This window comes from Littorina saxatilis, linkage group LG14, assembly GCF_037325665.1.
Source record: "Littorina saxatilis isolate snail1 linkage group LG14, US_GU_Lsax_2.0, whole genome shotgun sequence".
NCBI lineage: Eukaryota > Metazoa > Mollusca > Gastropoda > Littorinimorpha > Littorinidae > Littorina > Littorina saxatilis.
Genome location: NC_090258.1, coordinates 39786473 through 39800117, shown reverse-complemented (window position 1 = coordinate 39800117; position 13645 = coordinate 39786473). Strand labels below are relative to the sequence as shown.

General features: G+C 42.2%; 1 protein-coding gene across 1 annotated transcript in view; it reads left to right on the top strand.

Moving 5' to 3' along the window:
• LOC138947751 (protein adenylyltransferase SelO, mitochondrial-like) overlaps positions 1 to 13310 on the top strand; it is a 31133-nt gene extending 17823 nt beyond the window's left edge. Inside the window, exons 10-14 of the mRNA XM_070319305.1 lie at positions 1379 to 1579; positions 4458 to 4578; positions 5397 to 5566; positions 7807 to 7982; positions 9166 to 13310. Coding sequence (XP_070175406.1) covers positions 1379 to 1579; positions 4458 to 4578; positions 5397 to 5566; positions 7807 to 7982; positions 9166 to 9278 — 781 coding nt within the window. The 3' untranslated portion in view covers positions 9279 to 13310. The remainder of the gene's footprint in view (positions 1 to 1378; positions 1580 to 4457; positions 4579 to 5396; positions 5567 to 7806; positions 7983 to 9165) is intronic.
• Positions 13311 to 13645: the final 335 nt, after the last annotated feature.

The following is a 13645-nucleotide window of genomic DNA, read 5'->3' as shown; positions in this document are numbered from 1 at the left end:
TGGAGTCCAGCTATAACGAACCTGGGTATAACGAAATCCCTCTTTTAACAAACTGCCATTGATTTCCCGGCAGACAGCCTTCTATTTCTTACTTGTTACTTTCCGGCTACATCAAACCTTTTGAACTCATTTGCATAACGAACTCCTCTTTTAACAAACACGTTTTCATCGCCCCAGAGCCGTTTTGTCTCTAAAAGTCACAAGGCTACAACGAACTGATGTCAATAATTGTCTCCAAAGACAAAAATACACAAACACAAGTGCACATCGCGTGATGAGCGAACAGCGGGAGGTGCACGGAACAGATCAAACCAAAACCGAAAGTTGTGGTGACGTCATGACATTTTGGGATGTACGTCAGCGAAGATGTGCACATGTGGTCTGTCTTGCTAAAAACAATGGCTGACGAACATAGTTTCGAAATCTGGAACTGTTTTTTGTTTTCTCTGATCCGTGACCGAGTGACGCGATATAGAACCACGCGTTCGTTTGAATCAATACTCTCCTCAGGCAGTGAAGTCTCCTAAATTGCTCAACACTGTGGACAGTCTGGAGTGCAGTTATGTCCCGTGAATGAGCGAGTCAAAGTTTAATCGTGAAAACTGACGCTTTTCATGCACCTCCTGCTGTTAGTTTGCCTCCCTCTATGGATTATATTATGAAGCTGTTGAAAACATGCAGAGATTGTACTCTCCAAGGAAAGATCGATGGGACGATCATTTGAAGGTGATTGGGAAAACTTGTCTTGAGGCCATTTAGGGTTGAAAACTTTACAGCAAATTACTGATATAACGAACTAAAATGTATCTCCCTTGAGATTCGTTGTACCCGGACTCCACTGTATTATGACAGTAAGCGTGGAGTGCTGCCCTGTCATGTAGTCTTAAACCAAATTGGAAATCCCTAGCATCATTATAATCATCCTCATCTCATTAATCATCCAAAAATTATTAATTTTTAATTTGTCCCTACCTTGCTTTATCAGATTTTTGTTCATAACCCTCTGTAAATTTACCTCCATTTTAAAACTTGATCCTGTTTTTGTTGAGGTCTTAAAAGGGGGGGTGGGGTTATATTGTACACAGACCGACATGTGAGTTCTCATGCAGAGATGTGCATAGCACTGGCACACATACACCCACACACATGCGCGCACACACACACACACACACACACACACACACACACACACACACACACACACACACACACACACACACATTGTCGCATGCATACAGTGATACACACACATGTCCACGGCATGTAGACACACAATTTAGGTACACATAAAAAAAACAAAAGCAAAGAAATTCAAAAGGTGGAAATGATTGTGTGTCATCAAAATGAACGTCTTTCAGTCCTCTCTTTCACTGTGCAGGGAGATGGTGGACAGCCTACTGAAGACGATGGAAGAGACGGGGTCAGATTTCACTAACACTTTCCGCTGCCTCAGCCGCATGCCTTTGCCAGGAGTTGCAGAGTTCGAATCCAAGCGGAGTGGGGTCCTGGACTACCTGGTGACCCAGTGCTCCACTGTGGAGGAGATGAAGAAAGCCTGCAGCCCCCGCATGGACCCAAGGTTTGTAGGTCTGCAGTAGAACAAGTAATGTATGGGTACAGTGGAACCCCCCTTTTAAGACCTCCAAAAATCTGAGAAAATACGGTCTTACAAAGGAGGGAGTCTTACAATGGGAGTAAATTTACCGAGCTCATGAACAGAAAATCTTAAAAAGCTAGGTCTTAAAAAGGAGGGGGGAGGGATATAGCTCAGTCGGTAGTGCGCTGGATTTGTATCCAGTTGGCCGCTGTCAGCGTGAGTTCGTCCCCACGTTCGGCGAGAGATTTATTTCTCAGAGTCAACTTTGTGTGCAGACTCTCCTCGGTGTCCGAACACCCCCGTGTGTACACGCAAGCACAAGACCAAGTGCGCACGAAAAAGATCCTGTAATCCATGTCAGAGTTCGGTGGGTTATAGAAACACGATAATACCCAGCATGCTCCCCCCGAAAGCGGCGTATGGCTGCCTAAATGACGGGGTAAAAACGGTCATACACGTAAAATTCCACTCGTGCAAATAACACGTAGTGTACATGGGAGTTTCAGCCCACGAACGCAGAAGAAGAAGAAGAAAAAGGAGGAAGTCTTAAATTGGGGGGGGGGGGGGTTCTAAAAAGGGAAGTTCGATTGTATTAGAATAAGTATTGGTACCATACCATACTGTGAGGTTACCCTCATGGACACTTGGGCTGCTTTCTTATAGGGGAAAGCAAGCTGCCATAAAGTCCAGCTTTTCCCAATTGTTTTCTTTTTCCTGCATGCGCGTATGTTTCCAAGCCCTGAGATTTTCACTGTGAGCTTGGGATCTTTATCGTGCGCATGCGTGCACACAGGGGGGTTACGACACCGAGTAGAGTCTGCACGAAGTTGACCCTGGAAAATAAATCCCATGCCGAACGTGGGGGTTGAACCCACTGAACTATCTTCTTGCCTGTGAGGTTCCTGTGGTCAGTGGAAGCCTCCCAGGAAAGGACACTTCTGTTGGCCGTATTCCATACATTGAGCTGGAGTGGCCGTATCCATACATTGAGCTGGAGTGGCCGTATTCCATACATTGAGCTGGAGTGGCCGTATTCCATACATTGAGCTGGAGTGGCCGTATTCCATACATTGAGCTGGAGTGGCCGTATTCCATACATTGAGCTGGAGTGGCCGTATTCCATACATTGAGCTGGAGTGGCCGTATTCCATACATTGAGCTGGAGTGGCCGTATCCATACATTGAGCTGGAGTGGCCGTATTCCATACATTGAGCTGGAGTGGCCGTATTCCATACATTGAGCTGGAGTGGCCGTATTCCATACATTGAGCTGGAGTGGCCGTATTCCATACATTGAGCTGGAGTGGCCGTATTCCATACATTGAGCTGGAGTGGCCGTATTCCATACATTGAGCTGGAGTGGCCGTATTCCATACATTGAGCTGGAGTGGCCGTATTCCATACATTGAGCTGGAGTGGCCGTATTCCATACATTGAGCTGGAGTGGCCGTATCCATACATTGAGCTGGAGTGGCCGAGTGGTTAGTGTGCCTTCCTCTCATGATGGTGGTTGTGGATCGACCCCCACTCAAGGCAAATACAAATACCCAATCATTTTTAGCGCTCTTCAGTCCAAAAAGCTGGAAGTGGTTACTTGACCCTATTTAGGGCCGGGGAAGGTGAAGGCAGAGAGGGAGAGGAGATGGGCGCCGCCTTCATAAAGATTGCCCTAGAGATCTCGCTTCCCTATAACCAAACTTAGTGATGGGACTAGAGAAATTCAAGTTTTACGCCCTCACGGCAAAGCCATGAGGGGCATGTTCCCGAGTTTTAACCCGACTTTAGATGAGATACACAAGTGTATGCGTGTTTAGGTGGTATCAGCCATCTGCACTTACGGCAGAATGACCGAAGTCTTTTACGTGCCACTGTGGTGACACGGGGGTGGGAGATGGATACCGTCTCTGGGTCTGCACATAAAGTTGACCCGTGTCCGGCCCGGCCCGGATTCGAACCAGCGACCTTTCGATCACAAGTCCAGTGCTCTACCACCTGAGCTGCCCGGGTCCCTTGTGTGGTGATGGGACTGCTTTACCTTTACCTTTTAGATTTGTCATGAGAGTGCAGCAGTGATTCTGGTAGTTGCATTTCTGGCTAGGCTTGTGGTAAAAATGAGATTAATTAAAGGCAACTATGGTTACTAGTAAAGACTTGATGATAATGATGATGACAATGATATTGGTGAGGTGATGTTTGACACAGTTGATCTGTTGATGGTTACAGACAGCTGCAGATGATGATAGAGATAATAGTGATATTGACACAGTTGATCTGTTGATGGTTACAGACAGCTGCAGATGATGATGCTGATGATAGTGATATTGACACAGTTGATCTGTTGATGGTTACAGACAGCTGCAGATGATGATGCTGATGATAATACAGATGATGATACAGATGATAGTGGTATTGACACCGTTGATCTGTTGATGGTTACAGACAGCTGCAGATGATGATGCTGATGATAGTGATATTGACACAGTTGATCTGTTGATGGTTACAGACAGCTGCAGATGATGATGCTGATGATAATACAGATGATGATACAGATGATAGTGGTATTGACACAGTTGATCTGTTGATGGTTACAGACATCTGCAGATGATGATGCTGATGATAATACAGATGATGATACAGATGATGGTGGTATTGACACAGTTGATCTGTTGATGGTTACAGACAGCTGCAGATGATGATGCTGATGATACAGATGATGATACAGATGATAGTGATATTGACACAGTTGATCTGTTGATGGTTACAGACAGCTGCAGATATACTGATGATAATACAGATGGTGATACAGATGATGATACAGATGATAGTGGTATTGACACAGTTGATCTGTTGATGGTTACAGACAGCTGCAGATGATGATGCTGATGATACAGAGCAACCCAGGCTTGCTTCCCGCTCTGGGCAGAGGCTTCACTGCTTTGGCCGGGGAGCTGGAACGCATGGAGAAACTCAAAGAGCTGGAGGTATTTGTGCTGGTGTTTGGATAGTCTGTGTTTTTGTGTTTTTGTGTTTGATTCAAGAAGGAGAAAAGCATTTACGCCACCATTTCCTCTGAGGTGTGAATATTTGGTACAGTGGAGCCCGCTTTTTAAGACCTTAATATTTCTGATGTTCTGTTCAGAACCTCTTTTAAGTTTACCTCTATTTTAAGACTTGATTTTCTCATATTTATTTAAGTCTTGAAAGGGGGGTTCCACTATATGTCAAGGAGAAAATGCAGTAAAGGGATCTCTGATGTTAAGACCTTTTCTCTTAGACGTTTTATTCACGAACCAATGATGTCTGTTTATTTTCCTCTATTCTCCAACTCCCCATGTTTTCTAAGTACTTCTTCACAGGAACTAGCTTATACAGATAGTATAATTATTTGGAACTTAAAGCTCAGCAGAAATAGATACAGTCTGTATATAATCAACCTGTGTTGTAAGGCTCCCTGTCTTTTCTGACCTTCTCTTGTCAGGGATCAAAATAGAGGGGTCACTTCTACGGAATGGAAATTTAGACATTTATTTTATTAAGATAAAATAAGAATACTTTAATGTCCATTTTCATTGTACATAAACATGGACATATAATATATTTGTTGGCACCACACCGCATTACTCCTAACACATAAGACAACAATCAAAAGCATAATCGTACATAAATACACTTGAAGATCAACTTTCACAGCAATAGTTACAGGCGAGATTTTCAGCCTTCTCAATTTGTTGCAGGCAGCAGCCCAAACTTCTTCCTACTCTGCAGTGAGATACATTTTTTGACTTCGGGAATTTTTCAGAGTGAGACGGAAGTCGCTAAGGCTGGGCGAGACAAGGAGAAGTGGAACGAATGGCTCCTGAAATACACCGACCGGCTGAAACTGGAAGCAGAGGCAGCCAATGAGAAGACGGTATCGATAGAAGCAGCCAATCAGGAACGAGTGTCTGCAATGAACGCTTGCAACCCCAGGTAAAACTAGAACTGATGTAGAATTGTGTGTGAAGGTTCAATGCTCCCTCACCTTTTGAATTCCCTCCCACAGAGATAATTAAAAGAGAAAGAAGAAAGAGAGCATAAAACAGGTCGTGTGAAGCGATATCAAAACATTTAGTCCATCTGACAGCCGGAAACTAAATAAATAAACACTGAAAACCAGTCATCACCAAGACTCACAGAAGTTGGCATGGCTAACTCCAACCAAAAGGACATGAACACTGAAAACCAGTCATCACCGAGACTCACAGAAGTTGGCATGGCTAACTCCAACCAAAAGGACACGAACACTGAAAACCAGTCATCACCGAGACTCACACAAGTTGGCATGGCTAACTCCAACCAAAAGGACACGAACACTGAAAACCAGTCATCACCGAGATTCACAGAAGTTGGCATGGCTAACTCCAACCAAAAGGACACGAACACTGAAAACCAGTCATCACCGAGACTCACACAAGTTGGCATGGCTAACAGATCTCTGCTAACTCCAACCAAAAGGACACGAACACTGAAAACCAGTCATCACCGAGACTCACAGAAGTTGGCATGGCTAACTCCAACCAAAAGGACACGAACACTGAAAACCAGTCATCACCGAGACTCACAGAAGTTGGCATGGCTAACAGATCTCTGCTAACTCCAACCAAAAGGACACGAACACTGAAAACCAGTCATCACCGAGACTCACAGAAGTTGGCATGGCTAACTCCAACCAAAAGGACACGAACACTGAAAACCAGTCATCACCGAGACTCACAGAAGTTGGCATGGCTAACAGATCTCTGCTAACTCCAACCAAAAGGACACGAACACTGAAAACCAGTCATCACCGAGACTCACAGAAGTTGGCATGGCTAACTCCAACCAATAGGACATGAACACTGAAAACCAGTCATCACCAAGACTCACAGAAGTTGGCATGGCTAACTCCAACCAAAAGGACATGAACACTGAAAACCAGTCATCACCGAGACTCACAGAAGTTGGCATGGCTAACTCCAACCAAAAGGACACGAACACTGAAAACCAGTCATCACCGAGACTCACACAAGTTGGCATGGCTAACTCCAACCAAAAGGACACGAACACTGAAAACCAGTCATCACCGAGATTCACAGAAGTTGGCATGGCTAACTCCAACCAAAAGGACACGAACACTGAAAACCAGTCATCACCGAGACTCACACAAGTTGGCATGGCTAACAGATCTCTGCTAACTCCAACCAAAAGGACACGAACACTGAAAACCAGTCATCACCGAGACTCACAGAAGTTGGCATGGCTAACTCCAACCAAAAGGACACGAACACTGAAAACCAGTCATCACCGAGACTCACAGAAGTTGGCATGGCTAACAGATCTCTGCTAACTCCAACCAAAAGGACACGAACACTGAAAACCAGTCATCACCGAGACTCACAGAAGTTGGCATGGCTAACTCCAACCAAAAGGACACGAACACTGAAAACCAGTCATCACCGAGACTCACAGAAGTTGGCATGGCTAACTCCAACCAAAAGGACACGAACACTGAAAACCAGTCATCACCGAGACTCACAGAAGTTGGCATGGCTAACTCCAACCAAAAGGACACGAACACTGAAAACCAGCCATCACCGAGATTCACAGAAGTTGGCATGGCTAACTCCAACCAATAGGACACGAACACTGAAAACCAGTCATCGCCGAGATTCACAGAAGTTGGCATGGCTAACTCCAACCAATAGGACACGAACACTGAAAACCAGTCATCGCCGAGACTCACAGAAGTTGGCATGGCTAACTCCAACCAAAAGGACACGACAGATTGCGCTCATCTCGGTGAAGCATGCGAACGCACATGTAGTACCAAATTTGCATACTCGCATCTGTTTATGCAAATTAGGTCATGTTGGTATGCTTCGCCGAGACCAGATCGACCCGTCTTGAGTTACGAGTTTTGATTAACCAGGTTTTAGGAGTTTGTTGTTACGATTAAATACTTTGCTTATGTTTCATGTAATATTTTTTCCTAAAGGCAATCTATAAGCAGATTTTTGGGGGAGATTATACTATTATTCTATATACATTAAAGCAAATGCACACCACATTTTAACACAAACAGTTCTGCTTCATGAATGTTGTGGTCAAATGACTTGAAAAAAACACACCAGTGTATTTTATGGTAGCTCCTGCCCTTAAATAAACTGAAACGCATTTACAATTTCTTGCAGGGTTGTGTTACGAAACTACATTGCCCAGAATGCCATAGAAGCGGCTGAGAAGGGAGATTACTCTGAGGCACAGCATGTGCTGAAAGTTCTAGAGCGACCATTCGATGAGGCCGTTCCTGGAAAAGACATTGTGTCTTCAGGGGAGACAAAGGCTGCTGTCAATGATGAAGCTGCAGGTAAGGCGGGTGGGATGATCTCCCTTCTGTCTGAAACTGGCACTGATCTAAAAATATATGGATAGCGCGTCCCTTCTTATTGGCTATCAAAACATTGACGCCACCGGATCCGCCATCTTGGGACACCGTTCGATACAGCGAAAGAAGACATTTGTCAACTCTCGAAACTACGATTATTTCCCTTTGACCTATTTGTCAGTGTGGTACGGTGCAGTAAGATGGCGGCACTCTGGTTACGCTGTTTCATTGGCTGTGTGCTATCCATCATTTTCAGATCAGTGGAAACTGGTTGCAGTCACTGCATAGCTGAATATCGGAAAAGTGTAGATTTCTTTTCTGTGTTTGTGTGTAGTTATCTTTGAACTGTGAGGAAATGGTGTGTTTGTGTCTGTCTGTCTGTCTGTGTCTGTCTATCTGTCTGTCTATCTGTAATTATATGTGTGTGTGTTAATTTAATTATCTCTGTATCTGAAGCTAGATTAGCGAACTTTGATCTGTGAACTTTGAAGAGGAAGAAGCAGAATAAGGATAATGTGTGTGTGCATGTGTGTGTGTGTGTGTGTGTGTGTGTGAAGCTAGAGAAATATGTGTGAACTTTGAGGAGGGAGGGGCAGAATGAGGATAGCATTGAAGGGTCAAATAACATTTTCAGGATTTCAAAGTTGATCAATAAATTCAGCTGAAAACGTTCTGCTATCTTTGCTGATGTTTTTGCTTTTTACATTTAGTCAAGTTTTGATTGAATTTTATGGTATTGAACTACAGCAGTGCAAGAGTCATGCCTTCTCTCTCTAGGTTAATAGTTTGTGTCTCCACGAAGCATACCTGTCAATGAAGCTCAATGTATACCTCAAAGAGAGAGAGAAAAAGAGACAGACAGAGAGAGAGAGAGAGAGAGAGAGAAAGTGAGAGAGAGAGAGACAAAAACTATTAAAAAGAAAAATAATCAATGACAAAATCAGCCAGTGAATTCTTTTTTTTTTTTTTTTTAATATTTTTTTTCTCCGGTTTTTTGTAATTTTTTTTACAACACATGATACATTACATCACAGTTCACATCGCCACATACATACATACAACATGCATAAAAAAGAATGATCTAGAAAAGAGAGAGAGGGGGAAAGTTAAAGAGGCACTGTATAGGACTGTTTGAAGCCAGTGAATTATTAAAACCTTGTTTCAGCCTCAGCCTCAAGTTCCAAGGGAAGCAACTCCGCCAAGCCTTCTCACAGCAGCAGAACTGAGTCTTATGACGGCAAGCCACCGGAATGGTCAATGGATTTACGAGTTACCTGATCCTCGTAAACATTGTCAGTGTATGCATTCAGCAGTCAGCTCACCATTTCTGCAGTGATGTGAATTAGTCCTCTGTTCTTGTCTAATAGCAGTCCTGAAATGGTTACTTTTAGTGCCTCGTAATATATATAATCTTTCTGGTTGACACTTTACCTGCTACCTATTTGCCTGTCTGTCTTTGTTTCCACCTCTCTCTTTCTCTGTCTCTGTCTCTGTCTCTGTCTCTGTCTCTCTCTCTCTCTGTTTTTTTTTCTTCTCTTGTTTAAACACTCTCTCAATAGACGGTTTCTGGAAATAACTGTTGTGTTTGTTTTGGGTTGTGAAAAAGTGAGGCAAGCTTTTCACATGTGCTTCTTGTCCACGTGTTTCAGAAACACCCCTCGCAAGCGACTGGCCTATAATATCACATGGGGTAGTTTGACTTAATAAAAGCAAGAGTATTAACGTTTTTATAACCAATACAAACCTGATAGTTATTTTCGAACATTGTCTATTTATCGATCTCTGTCTCTCTCTCTGTCTCTCTCTCTCTCTCTCTCTCTCTCTCGCTTCATTTTCTTTGCCCCAAAAAATGCATTTGCAAAGATAGAGACCACAGATAATCGGAAACGGCGAACCAAGACCCTCTCATACTTATGTCGTACCTCTCGTAAATAAGTTTCACCGTATCTTATTTGTCTTCTCTTGTCTTCTCTTTTCTTCTGTTCTGGTCTGGTCTGGTCTGGTCTGGTCTGGTCTGGTCTGGTCTGGTCTGGTCTCTTATCGGCTGACTTTCTGTCTGTCTGCCCCTTTTACTCTCTCTCTGTGTCTCTCTCTCTCTCTCTGTCTCTCTCTGTCTCTTTCTCCCCCTCCCCCCCTCTCTTTCTCCCCCCCACCCTCTCTCTGTCTCTGTCTGTCTGTCTCTCTCTGTCTGTCTCTCTCTGTCTCTCTCTCTGTCTCTCTCTGTTTCTCTCTCTGTCTCACTCTCTCTCTCTCTCTGTCTCTCTCTCTGTCTCTGTCTCTCTCTGTCTCTGTCTGTCTCTCTGTCTCTGTCTCTGTCTCTCTCTCTCTCTCTCTCCTACTACTATACTCCCTCCCCCTTCCCTTTCATTTCTCAAAAACTCACTTTTGAACTCTTTTTGAACTTTCCTGCTCTTTCTTTTTATTATATGAAGTCTTATATCGCGCGCGTATCTCCAGACTCGGACTCAAGGCGCAGGGATCTATTTTGTCCTCTACCTATTTTCCATGCTTTCCATTTCTCATCTTTATCATCCTGAGGACCTTGACAGAACAAGTGGATGTCCACACTGTAAGATGAAGGGCTGGATTCTGATAATCACTGACAATGTTTTGTTTGTTGACTGCACAATGTTTCTTGTGAGTTTCACTTATGTGCAAAGGCTGAATGATGAGTAAAAAAACCCCAAAAAAACCCAGATGGACTGCTAATGTTCCAAAATTCAGAATAAAAAAAACAAGAATGGCAGGTCATTGGAACGTTATTTATTGACAAAACAATAGAGAGTGAATTTTCTTTATCTGTGAATCATAAGTGTTTGCCTGTCTGTCTGCTTCAGAGACCTGTGGGTCGACGTACAAGCAAATGTAACGTTTTGTTGTGTCAATAATAATCGTTCCAATTATCTACCATTCTTGTCTTTTAATTCCGAATGATGAGCAACAAGCAATGTTTTTTTTGTGATAAGATCGACTGATACATGTACTGGCACAGTGTGTTGGTGTGTGTGTGTGGTGGGGGGGGGGGTTGTGTATTAGTGCATGTGTGTGTGCGGGTTGACTGTATCCATGTGTTGATATTTCATGCATGTGTGTGTGTGTGTGTGTGTGTGTTTGTGTACATGCACAATTTTGTTCATCATTCAGCCTTTAACATTTTTATGAAGACTTTGTGTAAACTCTCCAGGAGCCACAAAAGTCGGAACTGTGATTCTCGCAAGAACATGACGCAGTTTTGGGCCATAATTGTTCGCATTTCAAAGTCTTTTTTCTCCACATGGCATCTTTCATCAAGCAATGCGCTCCACAGCATTTTTTTTATTGGCAAGAAGACTTGTGTAAATTTAGTCTACAATGTACAGATATTTGTGTAATTAGCGCTGCATGTTATCTCTTGTTGTAGTGTATGAGAAAAAGCTGAACTGATGTACAATGATTTTGTTGATTCATAATGTAACTGTTTCCAGTGAGTTGAAAAATAGTTTGGCATGATGCGGATGTGGTTACGCATTAAAAAGAGAATCTGTTTATTGTGTAAATAGCGCTGCATGTTATCTCTTGTTGTTGTGTATGAGAAAATGCTGAAGCGGTGTACAATGATTATTTTGTTGATTCATAATGTAACTGTTTTATGTGAGTTGAAAAATAGTTTGGCATTATGTGGATGTAAATGAATTAAAGAGAGAAGACCGTCGGGCCTGCCTTAGTTGAGCTTGAAGCTGACTTGCAAAGTCTTTTTATCGAAATTCATTGCCAAAGCTTTGTGAAGCAAGATTCCTGAAGTAGACTTCACGCAGTCGACTTCACCCAAGTAATATCAGGTTCTAGGGATAAGGTGGTGAGTGTTTTCTGTAGCTGTTATTAGAGTAGACTGAGTTAAAACAGATTTTTTTTTTTTTGAGAAGAAGACAGACTTTTGTTGAATGTCACAGTATTGGCCAAGCTTATGAATTTTACTTTTTTTGTTTTAGAATTTCTCAGTGGTTTGCTGTTTTGAATGTGTAATCTTGATTGATTTGATGTGAAGAACCGTGTGCTGACAAAACCGAGTAAGTCCACTGAAGCAAGTTCTGAGATAAACGACTTTTTCTGTTTTATTACATTTCTCAAAAGTGACGATTAGCTTGATCAACCTACAGAGATAATAAGATAAATAGCATTAATGTACGTTTACAACCCGAGTTTGATAATGATCTGATGGATGGTTTTTGTTTTGTTGGGCATTTTGTGGACTTACTTGGTTTTGTGACTTTTTTCCATTATATCAGATCTAAAAAAATTTGACAGATCTAAGCAAGTGGACTTACTTGGTTTTGTCAAAACATTTGGAAGAAAAAGTAATGCTTTTTTTGAGGATGAAAGTCGCTTGTTCATTTCAATGCGTTATTCTCTCAGGTGCCAGGAGAAACGTTCCGTATAACTCTCGCTTACTCTATTACACATGTCGTATGCACATTAGAGCGCTTACTTCCCTTTGCTTATTTGATCTCTAAACAACGCTCTGGCTCATTTCATGTTGATCTATTTTATTTGTATTTTATTATTAGCTCATGCGAGTCCTATGGCTGTGACAGTGTAAATGCATTTGCATCAACACTTGAGTCTGAGACAACTAACCCAGTAGTGGGGCTCCTATGTTGCAAAATCATTCAAATCATGCAACAAACACCAAATTAAGCAAATATGAAGAGTTTTATGTGCTTAACAAAACCTGATACAGAGCCATCGCGAAAAATAAAAAATGGGTAGTTTTTAAACTATTTTTCAAAATGGCCGCCAGTGTAAACGGTTGGGTATGTTAGGCATATTTCACTTCATGTGATTAACAGCAAATTTGGCGTAAATGGACATTTGCTTTTGCTTAACAAAACCTGATACAGAGCCACCGTGAAAAAATTAAGAAATCAGTAGTTTTTTTACAATTTTCAAAATGGCCGCCAATAAAAGGGTATTTAGGCATTTTTGATGCTACAAGACATTCTCTTGCAATAGAAACTAACACAAACACATTTTTAAACAAAACAATACATGTATTGTTGGTGCAGAGAATGATTGGACGGTGTGGGTGGCAGGGTTGAAGAATTTGTGGATTACCTAAACTGTGCAAAAATAAATATATTGCACCAATTTTCATACCAAAACAAAAAAACATTCATTCCTGTGCTGTTATATTCAATGTATGCTATTGAGGGCACTCAACTTGGCTAACTGGAACACTTTTAAGATAAAAGGTGGCCTTTACATGGGTTATTTGACCGCCGCCCAAATAAGGGTACCCCCAAAATAAAACTGATAAAAATGTAATGTATCAACTCAAAAGTCGACTAAAATTCATAATCGCTGTATTTCGAAAACGTTGTTTGTTCTCATGTGTTTACACAACTAGCACATTCCGGCAAGTGTCTATACTCAAAAGAAACTTTGGCAGTACTTGAAACAACCATCTGTCATATATACATGCGAAGTCAAAAATATGTGGGATGTAAGTCAACAAACCTGTGGCAGTTTTTAAAATATTATTTCGTGAAGATTTGAAAGTGTACTCAAACGGTTGAACTACGCCTCGTGCGTAGACACACATTCCTGAAAGTTTCAACGCAACCCACTTGGTCATTGCTAAAATACATGGATTTTAGTTGACTTGGGTA